The sequence below is a fragment of the Ambystoma mexicanum genome, chromosome 1p, assembly GCF_040938575.1.
Source record: "Ambystoma mexicanum isolate Mex_15411 chromosome 1p, UKY_AmexF1_1, whole genome shotgun sequence".
NCBI lineage: Eukaryota > Metazoa > Chordata > Amphibia > Caudata > Ambystomatidae > Ambystoma > Ambystoma mexicanum.
This window is the reverse complement of record NC_090921.1, coordinates 164,250,075-164,266,681: the sequence shown is the minus strand read 5'-3', so window position 1 is coordinate 164,266,681 and position 16,607 is coordinate 164,250,075. Positions and strand designations below refer to the sequence as shown.

The 16,607-nt window shown below is 43.0% G+C and overlaps 1 protein-coding gene across 7 annotated transcripts in view; it reads right to left on the bottom strand.

Moving 5' to 3' along the window:
- Positions 1 to 543: 543 nt before the first annotated feature.
- Positions 544 to 16,607, bottom strand: part of DLG4 (discs large MAGUK scaffold protein 4) — a 1,400,174-nt gene continuing 1,384,110 nt past the window's right edge. For all 7 annotated transcript variants that reach the window (XM_069645917.1, XM_069645954.1, XM_069645945.1 and 4 more), the window contains 2 exons: positions 13,984 to 14,075; positions 544 to 4,272 (listed from right to left, as the gene is read on the bottom strand). In XM_069645917.1, the coding sequence (XP_069502018.1) occupies positions 4,166 to 4,272; positions 13,984 to 14,075 (199 nt within the window). In that variant the 3' untranslated portion in view covers positions 544 to 4,165. The remainder of the gene's footprint in view (positions 4,273 to 13,983; positions 14,076 to 16,607) is intronic.

Here is a 16,607-nt window from a genome sequence, read left to right as displayed (position 1 = left end):
CGTGGCACCTACCGGCATCATTGTAGTATGGCGGTCTGGAAAGGGTGCTGATACGTTGCTACCAGGACCCTTATTTCTGGACCGCCATATTTGTAATGAAGCTCATTGAAGCCTGTCCACTGCTTTTTCCGTAGCACAATATTAACAAGTTATTTGTACATTTGCATAACCTCTCTTTTAAGTGTCTGGTTTGTGTTGAACACAAGGTGGGAGTCTGCTTGAATTCATGGACTTTAACCTCTTTAGTGCTGAAGTCCATGTCGTTCAAGGATGTTTGCATTACAATCCAGCTAATGCACAGCTCATCATCTTAACATCTTCTTACCTTGCACATGTCCTCTTGAGCATGCCGACACAAGGGAACATATATGGGTGTGAATCCTTGAATAAAATATGCAGAAAGAAGGACCATGTTACTTGCAGGGATCTTACCTGTACCCCAAATCGTTCTCCTTTTGACCACCATCCCCACCCTCCAAGTGATGTTGCCCCAACCGGGATCTCGCTTAGTGGTTAAGGGCACCAAGGAAACAAGGCGTTAAGTACAGAATTAAATGTTTTATTTTCTGGAGTAAAATAGTAAATTTCAATAATGTGTCACTAAAAGATTTTTCCCCCTCTTGATTGCCCTTTGTTCTCTAAACTTCTCCTCTCATTCCTACTTTTTCCTCACCCTGCCCACATTCCCTTGCAGAATGCATTATTTCATTTTTGCCAACTTCATATCCCTTCTTGAGGCTCCCATTATGTTTCTCCACACACTTCCTGCTGGGTTATCCCTTTTCTTGTTAAGCACCAAGAGACCATTCAAATATTAGCAGATCACAGTATAAAACCCAACAACATGAGATATGTTCTTTGCTGTTATCCTTTATTTTATTTTGCCATTTTCTTGTATTGTGTTTATTAAAGCTTTGCCTTATCTCCTTCCACTTGTCCTTTCTTTTATCTTAATTTCTTTTACATCCCTATTCCTTGCAATTTTCTTGTCTTTCATATTGTCTTATTTCCGGTCATGCATTCTCTTTCACGTTAAACTTATTTCTATTTTCCCTTTGTTTTCTTAACCTTTCATAGTCTTTTCTTTCATCATTTTTGCTTTACACTCTTCCTTTACACTAATTACTTGCATTTATTCTGTGTCTTAGTTCTTTAACGTGCCTTAAAACTGCCTCTAAATGTCCCACTTTCTTACTTTGTCTCTTTCATTCCTTCAATATTTCATACATTGTCTTATTGCATTGAGTTCCATTCCCTCCATCACTTTCTTTAGATGATTTTTCCTATTCCTTCATTGTTTCTTTGTACCCTTTTCTTTTTTGTTCATGCATTTGCTTTCATTCTTCTGCTTGCCTAATATTTCTTGTGTGTTCCACCTCTTTTTTTCTTCTATTACGCTCTCTTCGACTGTTGTAATGTAAATGTTCTGCTTCCACTCATGTGTGTCTATTGCTTTCCAGTTGATACTGTCCTTTGGGTTTTCTCTGTTACCGTGCTATTGTTTGTGCTATTTGCCTGATTTCCTTCCACCCCCTCCTCTGGTCTGTATTTTGCCTCTTATCATTTCCTGTTTTCTTTCCCCAATCTTATGTCCTGTTACTTTGTTATTCCATAAATGCTTTCTTGCCTCATTTTATTTTGTCCCTCTTCACACTTTTCCTTGCTACCATCCTTTTTTTTTTATTTTCCTTTACCTAATTTTTGATCTAATGCCTTGATTTTTGGTTTCTTAAACTCTTGTACTGCTTCTCTGGTTTTATATTTTATCTTGACGGTCCTTTTTCGTTCAGATAATTTCAATATTGCTCTTCCACTTTTTGAGACTCAGTCTGTAAAACTTCTTGTTTTACCTATTTCATTGCACATTTTCCTAGTTTTTTTTCAATGTTTTTGCTCTTTATTTTAAATGGCTGTGGTCCTCATTGCACCTTTCACTGGGCCCCTAATGGCTGAACTCCACTACCTTCCATTATGCCTTATGCAAAACCACATTCCCAACCATGGCCCCAAACCAACAGTGGTGACGGCAGGGAGAAAATGAGGAACCATTTCCTTGGATAACCCCTGACACACCCACAACAAAAGCAAACATTCAGTCCCCTCGAGGACCGGTTTTCCTCCGGGTGCCCCCTTTCATTTATTTACAAAAAAACCGAAAGCACGGATATCCCTTCCCCCCCCTTCTCCGTACAATACATAGCTCTGCGACCGCAATACTTTCCATTACTCAAAATATTCACAAAACAGCTATATACTTTTTTTTCTCCCAAAAAAATAAATTCCTAAATTGTTAAATGCATGTTTTCCATTGTGGTGTGTGGTTCTTTTCTGTTTTTTTTCTCTTTAAGCCACAATTACTCATGTCCATGCACAAAGAAACAAGGAGATTTTAGGCGTTGATAGGGATGAAATTGTCCAAGGAAAGCTTTCCACCCCCACCCCTTTATCTTCCTACCCCAAAAAAAGGTCCCGTCGTACAGCAGTCTGGAATTTTGCTTTTTTGTTCTTCAAAAAGCCGGGCAATGTTTTTAGCCTAGACCCTCATGCTTTTAGTTTCAAAAAGCCCACCCTTCCCCTTCAAAGTAAAGCCTAAAACAAACATAAAAATATATTAAAAAGAGTTGACACAGAGCAGCACTGAGGCAATATCGAATGAGAGACGGCTTTCTCATCGAGGTGACCCCACCCTGGGAAAAAAGAGTGGAAAAGCAAAACTGCATCCATGAGATTCTCTTCCATGAGTGTGTTTGTTGGGGGATGCTTGTGATTTCCCCTCCATGCCTTCCTGCCCCATGTTGAGGGCTGACGACCTAACTGCCACAGAGGTACTGCCCCACGTTCAACTGTGATCTCTCATGCTTTGAGTGCACCATAATCTGAATGTGGCATGTTCCAGAGGACGTGTTTTCATGTGTTCTGGAATTCTTTGAAATGGAAGGATCACATGAGCCTTCTTCCATAAACATGCTGCCTCCTCTTACAGCAGTCTCTCTATGTCAGCTGGCTCACAATGGCTGCACTGCAGATGCACTCTGTTCTATCCACGCTAGTGCAGCTGTACATGTCCCCATTTCTGCGATGATGTGAGCAGGCAGGAGGCACCCCATTAGCTGTAGTTGGTGATTGGCAGGTTTTTCACTGTTGCTGTCTTGAGTATTTGCTTCTGCGATTGGTAGCAGGCATGATCTTGCTGCAGAGTCTTCAATTCTGCTAATGGTTGGTGGCCCTTCCCAACTGTCCGACTTTCCGTCATTAGCAGGGAGTTCTCGCCTCGCGGTCAGAGTGTCTTGCTGTGATCAGTTGTATTGCTCTCAGCACATCAGTCTCTGCGATCTTTAGGAGGCACCATTATGCTACTACTGCTGCAAAGATGATCTCTTTCTGTTAATGGCAGCAGGCATATCTCTTGTTGCCACTGTGCCTCTTTGGTGGACTAGTAGCAGGCACTGACATCTTGCACTTGCAGTAACAGCACATTTTTCTTTTCTGTGTTGGGTAGGATGCTCTGCAATAGTTGAGAATATTTCTACCTTCATTGTTAGTAGGAGGCATCAGTCTTTCTGTCAGATACCATTAGTTTCTGAAAACAGTTGGAGACGTTGCGATGCAGGCGGGTTGAGGGATATGCAGAACAGAAAATTGCCTTATGCATTCATTTCATAGTGCCTTCCTATACCACCTTCCATGAATAAAAATGTAAAAACAAAAAAAGACCCACTTCCAAAAGAAAAAAGACCTACAAAATAACCACAGCTCCAATTCTCCAAATACGTAATTTCGCAGAAAGGAAAGTGTTATTTTGTTTTTTTCCCCACTGACACACACAAACGTTTCTGCAACAATATTTTTTCACTGATGCTTTTTGTTGTCTGTTGATTTTCTCTTTTGCTTTCAAAGGAGGCGGCATGCAGGGAGACTAAGAGGCGTCCAGGATGGGTTGGAGAGAGTGGTAGACAAAGTTATGGCTGCAAGTCTTTTTTGGAGCAGACCAGGAGGTGGTTGAAGTAGAAGCAGGGGAGAGAGTGGGAGGGCTCAACAAAAAATAAATAAATTAAAAAAGAAGACAGGACACCCTCAGCCCCCTTGTCAGGGCACCAAAGAGTTTGAGTCTTTACAGTAGCTGCAGACGGGCTAGTGCATAGCCCTCCGGGAACAGTTCACAGTCCTAGAGTCTCTCGCGGGCGGGTACCCAGATGTAAGGGCCTGACAACTCTTCGATTACCCGCTTCACTTTATGGTACACTTCTTCAAAGCTGTCTCCATCAACGACCGCTGCAACACAAACAAATCATGAATAAAAGGATGAAATTAACTTTTTTTTTCTTCTTTTGCTGGTACATAATACATCAGTGGTGTTTGGAGGATCTGACAAGGGGCAGTGATGGTGGTTAGATTTACGAGGTACCCTTCTAATTTTATGCTGGGATAAAGTTGCTTCCTAATCCTCAATGGATTTGCTCCGAGGTGGGACCACAAATATTATAGTGAACACTGGGCTTGTATGGAACCCCAATATTGTGATCATGCAGAACCAAAACATTGTCAAGCATTATGTTGTGACCTGTATATGCGTAAGGATCCTTCAGGACATCAATACTGGTTTGTATCATGACAAGTAAGACAGCAATTCTGCCCAAATCATATACAACACAATACTGGCTCGATCATATGGAACCTCAAATAATAGAGATGTTCAAAATGATCAAAGTTTGCTTCCAACTTCATAAATTGAAGGGAAAAAAATAAAAATAAAAAATGGATTCTGGCAGATTTGCAGAAATCAGAAAACGAAAGCGTATATGAACATTTGAAAAACAATATACAATTGTGCTTTAAATTCAGCAACCACTTCTTATTATAAATCTTTTTTTCCCAATTCTTAAAACATTTTGATTAGCTTAAGAACACTTGGGGCCCAATTAATGGAATTTTTGGCACAGTTCAAAGGGACTTTGCATTACTGAAAAGTGACGCTGGACTGCCGACACATTCCTGATTTATGGAACTGTGCAAAGTGTATTTTTGTAGTGCAATGTCAATTTGTGTCGGCAATGCAAAGGCACTTTTCAGTAGTGAAAAGTCACCTTGAACCGTGCAAAGAATGCCATGAATCGGGGCGTTGTTCTCCGAAACTTCACTTTGACCATTTTAGATTCATTAAAAAAATTGGGGTGCTTGTTAAATTTTCCTGTTTGTCGAAAACATTTTCCTTTGTTGAAAAAAAGTCCTTCTAATCCCCATTTAGCCCCAAACCTCACTTTAACTAGAAATGTGTAGTTAATTTCCCTGTTGTCCTGCTCTCCTTCCTTGCCAACTAATGGGGATTATCCCAGAAAGCCTCTTCAGTGCAGGCAGTACAGAAAAGCATTCCTTTCTCTTTCGTGCTCTTATTTGTCCTTGATGTGTTTGGTCACCTTCATTATTTCTCATTGATCATTTAGAAAATGACTTGATGACTAACTGTTTTCTCCCTTTGCACATGTCAGATTCCACAGGCTTCAAAAGGTACATAAATTAGGGTGCCCATTTCTCTCCGGGTGACAAACTCAGCTGGTGTGCCTTGGTACCTTTTATCCGGTCCCCACATTTTTTTGTTATGGATTGACACCATGGTCTCCAAGGGGACAGTTTCAATTAATGTCTAGGAAGGGATGGACACAGCATAACTCTGTGGAGGGCAGTAAGCTGTTGCAGCTAACGAAGAATGGGGTGGTAATGGTTGTGGTACCAGGAATAGCATTGTCCTTTACTGCTGGTGTGAACTTTGCTTATCCCGCCCAGGCACCTTTCACCACTCAATTAAGTAACAACCACCCACACAAGCAAGCGCCTCCTGGAGGGAAAGCTCCCAGGTGAAAGACCAAAGACCTTGAGGTATTGGATGACGTACTTAAATCTGATTAGAGTACCACAGTGGTGATTCCAATTCTTGCCACCAAGCCATTCAGGCACACGGCAGCCTAGAATCAATTAGGTGTCCAGAAGTACAACCACCAAGCATCATGCATCAGGAAGATCAACACAGTTGTGTGACAAATTAACCTTTTCTTAGGGTCCCTGGTCAAAAAATCAATACTGGCAGTACTTCGGAGTTACCCAAACCTTAAAATAGAATTCTTCCCAGCAATGTTAAGAAATCTTCACATGCACTGGTGTCAACCATAGTATAATTTTCTTTTATTGTGCTCCAGTTTTATAAAAGAAGGACGTTTTAACATCAGTATTGATAAAAAAGATATAATATATAATCGCAGAAATAAATTATCCATGTACTGTAACCTTGTTTGCATATAAGAATGGTATACAAAGGTGGGAGTAAAACCTAGTTTCTTCAGGCAGTCTCAACAAAATTAATTTCTATTAATCCACTTTTTCCCTCTTATCTAAAAAGGCTTTTATGAATTTCACAGCTATGGTAAGTGGGGTTTGATTTGCAGCGAACACTGTCTTCCAAAAACGTCTGGATTTAAATATTTGGTATCAATGACTAATAGTCTAAGATCAAGGCAACGTTATTGTCTTACTCCTTTACATTCAACAAAGCTATGTTTCAAATTCTTTTTTGTTCATGACTTGCAGACATCATCTAAGCTCTTTATACCTTTCCTGATGTTGATCATCAAGTATCGGTAGGTATTCAGTCTAAATCTCAGGAATGTATCTCTGTACCCTATGCTAGCGTACTGCACCAAGAATCTTGGAAGCAGGTTGCGGCTCAGTTCAATGTAAGCTAGTCCTCGATAGGGAATAAAGTGGAACATCACGGTTCTTGTTTCAACCCGTCTCATTCCCAAAGCTTATGCTTGGATCTGGATGGGTGGGTAACAAAGTCTCCTATGAACACTCCAATTTGCCTTAAGGTGTTATTACATTCTAGCAGGAAGCCTTGAAATTCCTTGTAAACCCCATTCCTTGTCTGTGCGTTTTTATGTCCACGAACAACGTGTTGTTGGGGTCAAGATAGAATTTTGGAGTATAATGCCAGTGCATTCCATTTCAGGCCCAGCTTGTATTTAATAGCCGTAATTGAAAGGCCACTTGGGAGGGATAGTGCTTGTCTCCTAATAGGACTTCCAAAATGTACATTATTTGCCAACTCCTTGGGTTCCAAATTTTCAAACCATATATCAGGCTTGGTATTACCTTTCCCTTATAGAATTTTTGCAAAGCGATTAGGGAAAATCAGAAATATTGTCATTTAATTTGAGCAGCATAATATGCTACTTTGGACTTCAGAATCGCGAATAAAGTAGCCAAGTTTGGTCTATGGAAGAGTTGAAATCCCACATACGAGAGCAGATGCACTACTTCCAATTTCGTTTCCCCTATAAACCAATTATACTTTGGCTTCTGAGAGGATCTGGTAAGAGGAATTATTTTGTTTTTGTTTACATTTATTTTGAGGTAATTATTTATTGTGAAAGTAGCAAAGTCATTCAAAAGACGCTGAAGTCCCACTGGAGTTCGATCCATGAGGAGAACGGCATCAGTGTACACAAGCCATTTTAAGTCAAGATTGCCAAGTCTGGTAGGAAAGCAGTGAATGATTGCCAAGTCTGAGGCCAGATTTGAAATATAAAGATTGAATAGTCAGGGTGCAAGTATGCAACCCTGGCTTAGACTTCGATTGTCTTGATTTTCTCTGACAAGGCAACATCCGCGTTGAGTCTAACTCTTATAAAGGGGACTCTGAATGTAAATAGATTAGTATACTCAGTAAGCCAGGTGGCAGAACCCACTTGTTGACCTTCCTCCACAGGTTTGACCGGTTGACATAACTGAACGCGGCTGTGAGGTCTATGCTGGCTATCTGGATGGCAATGTATATTTTTGTGATGATCATTCGGATGGAGCCACTTCTCCATAAAGGGGAGCCCCTTTCCATGAGGCTAGAGAGGTGCAACCACTAACCAAAACTCCCCCTAAGGGTGATAATATGGAGCAGGATCTCAAGGATAGGACTTCCCCTCATGGGGACAAGGACATGAGTCCAGGACATGGCCCCTTTAACTCTTGACCCCACAGGGTAACACCAACACCAAAACCTTCTTTATCTATGATACAGACTGAAACCATGTGTTGTTGTAAACTGCCTGACAATCCCATTATGATGAGGACAAGGACGAAGAAATCGCAAGCATGCTGCCATCAAGTGGAAAAATTGCCTGGCCAGCTGTTGTCAATCGGACTGACGCTATGTTGGAGCCGTCCTTTGCAGTTGAAATTGGGAGTGTGGCATGACTGTGGTGTGTGTTAATTTTTTGTTTTTTATCAATTTTTTAAGAATATTAAGGAAAAGGAAAACAGAAGAGAGGGAACCTTCCTGGGTGAGGGGAGAAGGCGGCACCACAATTATTGTTGAAACATTAAGGGAAAAGAGTTCTGTATAAGTAGAGAGCTTGGGATAAGTAGTGGTTGTTGTTTTAGTTTGTTATTTTAGTTTGTTTTGTCAGTGTACTTTATGGTGTAAGGAGGAGGCCCCGGAGGGGCGTGTATGGGTTGTGTGTGGAGGCACGAGGAGAGCATGAAATGTGTGTGTCTATACAAAAAAGGTTCAACTGAGAAAAGAGGGTTGGGGGACTGAACTGACGACTTTCTTATTTTTTTTGATGACATTAAGTTGCATTGCTGATGTTACTGAACTGCATATTTTTTGAACTGGTACAACTGTGACACAGCAGCAAAAGCGTAGCCCTACTACCAGACACACAGGAGACGTGACTATGGGGGGGGGGGAAGCTGATAGAGCACATGTGCAAGGCCATGTCTTTGTATTGTGAGAAGATTAAGAAGTATCACAACCAGTGGGTTACTGAGACTCGAGGAGGAGGGATGCCCCGCTCCTGGCCAGAGAAGGGCTCCTCTGACAGATTCATGTTGGATAGCATGTCTACCTTCCTGACAGGAAAGTATAAGGGGAGACCATTACAGAATAGAAGGGAAGAATTGAACCTCTGTGAGGATACAGAGAATCTCAAGGGGGAGGGGCGATACATTGCAGTAGCAAAGATACAGGCCCAGGAGAAAATGGGAAGAACTCAGAGGGGGAAAGGAATATATCCACTAGCAGCCTGCCCAGCGATGGTACACTACTCCAACATATGTATCGGCAGGCTTGACAGTAGCAACACCGGCCCCACCTCCCCCTTATGTCTCTGCTCTGGAGGTTACTGCACACACCGGGGTGTGTGCAAGAGACCTAGAAGTAGCACTGGCATCAACAAAAACAGAGTTAGCCAGACCAAGGGCGGCCTGTGACGTAACAAAGACAGACACACCAGTGCCACCAACTGAGGATGAGTGGAAGTCGGGGGACTTCTTATTCAGAATAGACAATGGGCCCATAAGAACCATTCATGTAGAATGTGACAGAGAGACAGACAGCTTGGGTTATGATAATGCAGGGTCACGGAGAGGAGATGAGGAAGAATGGAGTGAATTTATTGAGGCAGAGGAAGATGAGGAGAGAGATGCAGACCAGGTGCCCCAGCACACGCCGAGATTAGGAAGTTTGCGGGAAGGAAGATTGAGGGAGAGGATTGGCAGCATAGCATTAGCAAGAAAAAAGGGAAGTGTAACTAAGGGCAGAAAAAACAAAATGAGAATGCGAATGCCATTGATACACAAGGGAGCAGGGAGGCCACATTATGTACCATGGGCACAGATGGACAAGAATAAGCTCCTTAAGGCAATCCTGCCACTTACGGCGGGAGCGGGGATATATGCTTTTGAAAAGAACACAACGGCTGTGTCAGTTTATTGGTGGCCACAGTTGGCGACCAAGATGCAGATGTGTGGGTGAAAGCGTGGTACCCGGGGAGTCACACTGAGTAACGACGCACATGACGGAGCCTTGGTCAACAAGATTAGAGCCAGGGTATGGGATGCGCTGCGGCAAGCATTCCCAGATACTCTAGATCTCCAGTCAATCATGCAATGTACCATGGGGGATGATGAGGACGCGGCACAGTTTATCCTCAGGGTCCAAGAGATGTGGAGGGTGGAAACGGGCAACACCTGGGACCAATCAACCCCCTTTTTCTATTTTATAGTGAAACAGGGCCTACCCAAGGAAGTACAGAAAGCGCTCGATAAAATAGCAGGGATCGAAGCTAAAGTGTGGCCCGAGATTCAAAGCATTATAGTTCATCATTGTAGGAGAATTAAAGAACGCGAGAAAGAAACAGCTCAGAGGCGAAAGGCAGAGGAAGCAAAACTAGAATAAACCAAATTAGCTAAAGTAGCTTTGGTGACGTTAGGGCCAACACCAACACAAACGGAAGAAGGAGGGTACGCCCCTAATGCTATGAGTGCCACAATAGCCGTGGTGTGGGCTGAAGGAGGGCAAGAACAATGGGGCAGAAACCCCCACCCTATGATCCACTGTGGCAAGGAGGACAACAACGAGGCAGAGGTGGGTTTGGAGGACCAAGAGGAGGTGGGTTTGGGGTGATGGGGCCCAGAGGAGGAGGAACAGGGTAGTGCTGTACATGCGGGAACTGGGGATATTTTTCAAGAGATGAGCCTCATAAGACTCTTGTGGTAAGGCAAAAACGGTGCCGGTAGTGCTACCGGTGCCATTGATGCCTTCCCGCAACATTACAAGTTTGCTTGCGGGTGTCGCTCTGGACGCCTGGTTAGACCAGGCGTGCAGAGCGGCACCCACAAGCAGAACAGGATGGTTGCAACGCTACGGTTATGAACGGTACCGCTGCTACCATCCTCCCCATTCCCATTGGGTCCTATGCGGGCTCAAATGGGAATGGGGACATACCGGCTCTGGGTCCCGCGTAAGGGAAATTACTGGGCCCTCCAAGGTCAGAATGGCCCGGTAATTCCCCTTTCACCGGACCCTGACCCGAGTTTGGTACAACTACATTCACCAAAATTATAGCACCACTCCACAAGGGACCCCTGAGGGATCCCCTTCAGAATGACCTCAATAACGTATGAGATCCATCAAGCTTACACACAGCTACCGCCCACAGATACCCGGTTCCCCTCCACCACAGCACCCGCAACAGGCATTACAACATTACCAACCCCGCCCCAACACGCGGCAAGTGGAGGACATGAATGCTTTCAGCAGCGCACCTAATGGCATAGTGACCCCGTTTCAAGGTGCTACAGTGGTAGGGGGAAACACTTTCTCGTTCCCTGGGACTGACACATATTCAGACTAGGACAGCCCACAGAGAGCACTTGCGTGTCCAGTCCTGTCAATGACCCTAAACCCAGAAGAGGAACCATTGGTGGGGGCAGAGATAGGGAACAAACAATTCATCTTTATAGTGGACTCGGGAGCCAAGAAGTCGTGCATCAGCAAAGGTGACTTCCCGTTATCAGGCAAAACTCTTGACACGGAGGGATTCTCTGGGGCTGTTTTGACGGTTCCATACACAAAAGAGTTAGATGTAAAGGTAGGAGGGAAGGTCATAAGGGCCCCCCTCTTATACTCAGAGCTCTTCTGTCAACTTGCTCGGTAGGGATCTGATAAGCAAGCTGAATACCATGATTTCATTCACAGACAGCGGTATCATCTGTGCAACACCTGTCATGTTCTGAATGAGGGCAATGCTTCTGTCTGCCTGATTTCCCCAACACAGACCAAAGTAGGGGGGAGGTCTGAAAAACCCACTGCTAAATCACCCTGTGCTTATTTTGAGCAAAGGTGTGGGTGACATCATAATTGTCCTATGCATTAGTACAAATCTGTAACCCAACTGCTAGCCTTTTAAGCGTGCAGGAAAATTGAAATTGTACAGTATTGCAAATGTAAAATGATTCTATGCATGGACCAGTGTTGATGATCGTTTAATTTGGAACTTGTAGAAAAAAAAGTATTGTAATTTGTGTTTTTCCTAACCCATTGGTGTGATTCATTTGTGTAACAAGAAGTTAATTGTGAGCCACAAAGAAGGTTGCGTGTGTAGTTAAGTGTGATTTCTATTACCTATAATTCAAATAAATAAAAATATATTTCCTATACCCGGCCCGGTTCTTGGCTCACAGTGGGCACGGCGGATTTGTGTGACTCTATATGAGCCTTCAGTAAGGCCAGCGGTAAAGAACTTAAACGAGTATTGCAGGACCCCTTGATTGGGGTGGGAAATAACTCCCCAGGATAAGGGTGGCCTGTACATGCTGACAACCCCTCATAAGGCATGTATCTGGTAAATGTGCTCCCCAAGCAGTTGTAAAAGATTGCAAGCAGGACACAGAGAAAGGAATACCTACCTTCTTGGTGATCCCAGTTCTCTTACTCCTTGCTTTTCTTCCTTCACACCTCACACCTAACACCCTTCCATCTCTTCAAGTATGTCCAGTACGACGTTGTTACATTGCCAGGCTTTTTTTTCGTTGAGTTTTTTGCTGCAAATGTTTTGGCTGAAAAAACTCCTTGAAAAATATGTTGGGTGGGCTAAGGGTGTGTTGGGAATAGGGACTAGCTATAGTTAAGGGGGCGCTTGAGGGGGTAACCGCCGCAAATATATAAAAAGAAATGTCATTCGTTTTTTCGTCTCAAAAGAAAACTTAACGAAAAAAAACCTGGCGATGTAAGACCATAGAACCGTATGGCCCATGTTCCACCCATATTGGTAAATGGGAAAAAAGAAGGTGTGGAGGTAGGCGGTGCGCTATTTATCAGAACTGGGTATGCGTGCAAGGGAAGGCAGTACTTGGCACCTCATTCTGAAACTCTTCAAATGACAACCCTATGTAGAGGTTCTTTGTGGAGCTTGCTGGGAGGCAGGCAATTTTGGACTTACACTGATTGTGCTACCAAGTGACTTCTCTAAAGCAGCAACAAGCTTCCGGGGCACCAGCATATTGGCTGTTGACTCAGAACTAGAGCTAAAACCAATGCCTTCCCCACTTCATACTAAAACCTGGCAGTGCCCCAACCTCATTTAAGTATGCATTTGAGTATGGCACATTTAAAAGGACTCCATGGTATTGGCCTCGGAGGGCATATTGTGAAATTTTAGACAGGCCAGAGTCTACTGGGTTAAATCAGTGTTCTGACCTTTTTCATGCGCTGTCAATATTTGTCGACTAAATGGATAGAACCTGAGAGGTTCCAATGCCAGGCTCGTAGAGCACAGTGGGATCTGCTGCCAGTGTTATCTAGCGGGGACAGGGATGGCACCAAGGGAAAGATTATAGGGTGAAGCATCAAATAACTAGAGATCATCTTTGGAGATGAAGGGGGCACCAGGGAGATGCCACTCCACCCTGGGCCCAAAGGGGTACGAAAATCTACATGACCTTTCTGGTTTCTACACCCTATGTTCCAACACGTTATCATTGCCAGTGAGAAGTGCGATCTCTCCTGAGTTGCACAAGCCACATGAATAGGTGTGATCTGTGAAAAGGGGGTGATATGTCAGTTGTCTCAGACAGCTCATGTCATTAAAACACTTCTCCAGTCCAGGGTAAGGGTGAGAATATATGACATGGTTGGTTGTAGACTGCCCTCCCCCACACTGCACATGGCCAAAAAAAGGACAAGGGAAAATGAGTACTGCTTGTTGCGGATAACACGTGCTCTCTCCCCCACAACGTGCGGGCCCCCAGGAAGGCTCTGAGGCAGAGGATCACCAGTTGCAAAGTGCTCATGACATCAGGAGGTTTGCGTTGGCCGCCACCACTGCTCTGACGACCCGGGGGATTGTCGGTTGCAAATCGCACATGCGCTACCCCCACACTGGTAAGACTGCAAAAAAGGGGTTGAATTTGGTATCACTCAATGCGGACCACACATGCGCCCTCTCTCACACTGCACAACCCCCAGGAAAGGCCCTGAGCCTTTTCATCAGTGTGCTCATGATACCAGGAGCTGTGTGCTAGCCTTGACCTCCGCTCCAGCTCAGGGAAAGGGTATGAGTCTGGATGGCGGGTTGCAGAGCATCCATGTCACTGGGAAGATGAGAGCCAAGCGGCCGCCGGTGCCAGGCTGCCTATGTCACTGACGGTGCTCACCCGAGAAACATTCGGTGAACTCCTGCTCGAGTTTGCTGGCTCTGTCGAAGGCTTTCCGTGCTTGCTCTTCTGTTATTCGCTTGTTAATTTCTCTGCACGAAACAAGTAAATAAAATTAATTAATGTACAAATCCGTGAAAAACATCAACAATGTCATGCAATTAGTGAAAACGAATATATATATATAAAGCAAAAACGAGTTAAGAGTTGAAATACAAAACAAGCAAAGTAGCTGCACACTACTAGATTACTTTTCCTGGAGTGCCAGGCAATAATACTTTTTTTTAAAAAACTAGCATCCCTTCTTGAGACCATTCTACACTTAACTGCAATAAAATACGTTATTATAAATTCATCGGAGAGAAGGGATACTGTTTCTTGAAACCTAATATATGTGGTAAGTATCCCTCATGGTCCATTATAAGGATATTGCAAGTCTTGCAGTATCCTTTTTTTTTTTACGTATGGTTGGGGAATTTTATTCCTTATAATAAACGGCCACACACTGCCATCTCCTTTAATACTTGGCTGCTTGCTTAATCTAATGTAAGAGATCTTCCATTTGATACTTCATATAATCCATGTACAATGTGTCTGGATTTTAAAAAGTCAATATGCAGTTTCTAATGTGTTGCAGAAATATGGTTAAAGTACTTTAACAAAATGCATCGTAAAAACGTTTTCATTTTTTGCTTTGAAATAAGTAAAACATGCAGAATCTTGCTCACATGTGTTCTAGCAGTGCGCAAATGAAACAATCTACCATGAACCATTGCTTGTCAATTACTGTCTGCAAAGTGTTACAGAAAACTATTTTACAAGCAAAGAATCTGAGAAGCTTGTCACGGCTTCATGCTCTGCAGTGACAGCTCTAGCTCCTTCCCTCTGTGCTGGCACAAGTAGCAGCATTGTGACATCACAACTGAAGCGTAATAACAGATTGCAGAGCAGTTGTGGTGTCATTTCCTTATTACAGGTCAGTTGTGATGTAATTTTCATACTACAGAGCAGCTGGTGATGTTATTTTCTTATTACAGGTCAGTTCTGATGTCACAACAAGCCTGTAATAAGAACATTATTTCAAGACTTTAGGCAGACATTTAAGGCTTCAATGTATTACAAATACACACATACACACATAGAGGCAAACAAGTTCTGCAGTCAATATTTTGACCAAACCTAATGATCATATCTGAAAATTAAAGTGTTGTAGGCAGCGGAAGCAATTTAGAACCCCTCTAACACTGCTTAGTCTGGCCCATGGGTTCAGCTTTTACTGACTGCCATATTGTGCAGGTGTAAAGGGAGAGCACTGGTTTCAACAGCTAACCCTGCAGTGTCCCTGCAACCTGTTACTTGTTGCTTTTCTTCAATTGGTGAAGCGTTCTTAAAGTAGCCCTACACCATTCGTTCTATTGTGTTAATATGATGCGGGCTATGGGAAGGTGAGTTATGAACTACATTCTGTCCGAAACATGCTTTCATGGAGCCTGGCTTCCTCTCATCACAGTATGCTTTTACGAGCATTTTGTAATTCACTGCACATAAATATTGGGCTACCATAAATTGGATAGGGACTGCTGGCTTAAGTACATAGCAGGAATTATTGACCTTGAGGGAAGTCAAATTGCCCTTCAGCACAACATTGCGTTTGGGCTGTATAACAATGTGTATATAAATATATCTATATATATTATTTGTTACAAAAGTGTGTTTGATTATGGTCTATGGAAAATGAAATTCCCAAAACAGCTTTTTTCTCCACTTGAACAATTTCATCCAATTTAGCCAAGTTTGGCATTTGTGTTGGATTTTGCCAATGTGGTTAACTTTATAGCCCAGTGAAGAATTAGAGGAACACGTTTTATATATTTTCCAATGTTAAGTGTCTTCTAACCTTAACTATGGTGCTGCTACCGTAACACTATAAATGTATCAAGTAACACAGCTGTCTCATCACCTTAGGATCACATTTTAGTGCACTTTGTTATACATGTAAAATAGTAATATAAGATCTGAGTAAATAGGAATAGTATTATGTCAGATACTCGCCCGGCCATGCGTCGAGGAATGCTGGGGTCAGCGTTGACCGCTCAGCATCAAGTGCTCAGAAAAACGTTCAAATTGCTCTTTGAACCTGGGTGAAAGATCACGTCAAATCAAGATTCTACATAGAACCTACTGGACGCCTGAGAGAATGATGAAGAGGGGATGAGGGACAACTCTGAATGCTGGGCATGTGTACATGAAATTGGGACCATGGAACATATGTTGTGGGAATGTTCAAGGGTGAGGGGTATGTGGTTTGAATTTGACCGGATTTGTGAGAAAGTTCTTGATGTGAGGATAAATTTGGATTTTAAGACTGTTGTGCTGGGTAGTGATGAGGAACTGGATGACTTGAGTACTTCCCAGAGAAAATGGGTTTTCCGGGGAGCGTTGGTGGGGAAAAAACTGATTTTGAGAAAATGGTAAACGTCTGCTCCGGTTACAATTGAGATGTGGATGGCCAAAATGCATGATCTGGTGGAAATAGAGAGAGTGTTGTATCATAGGGAGAAGAAAAGTGCTTTATTCAACAAGATTTGGAGTACATTTCTTTTATTGTACTGAACTTGATCTTT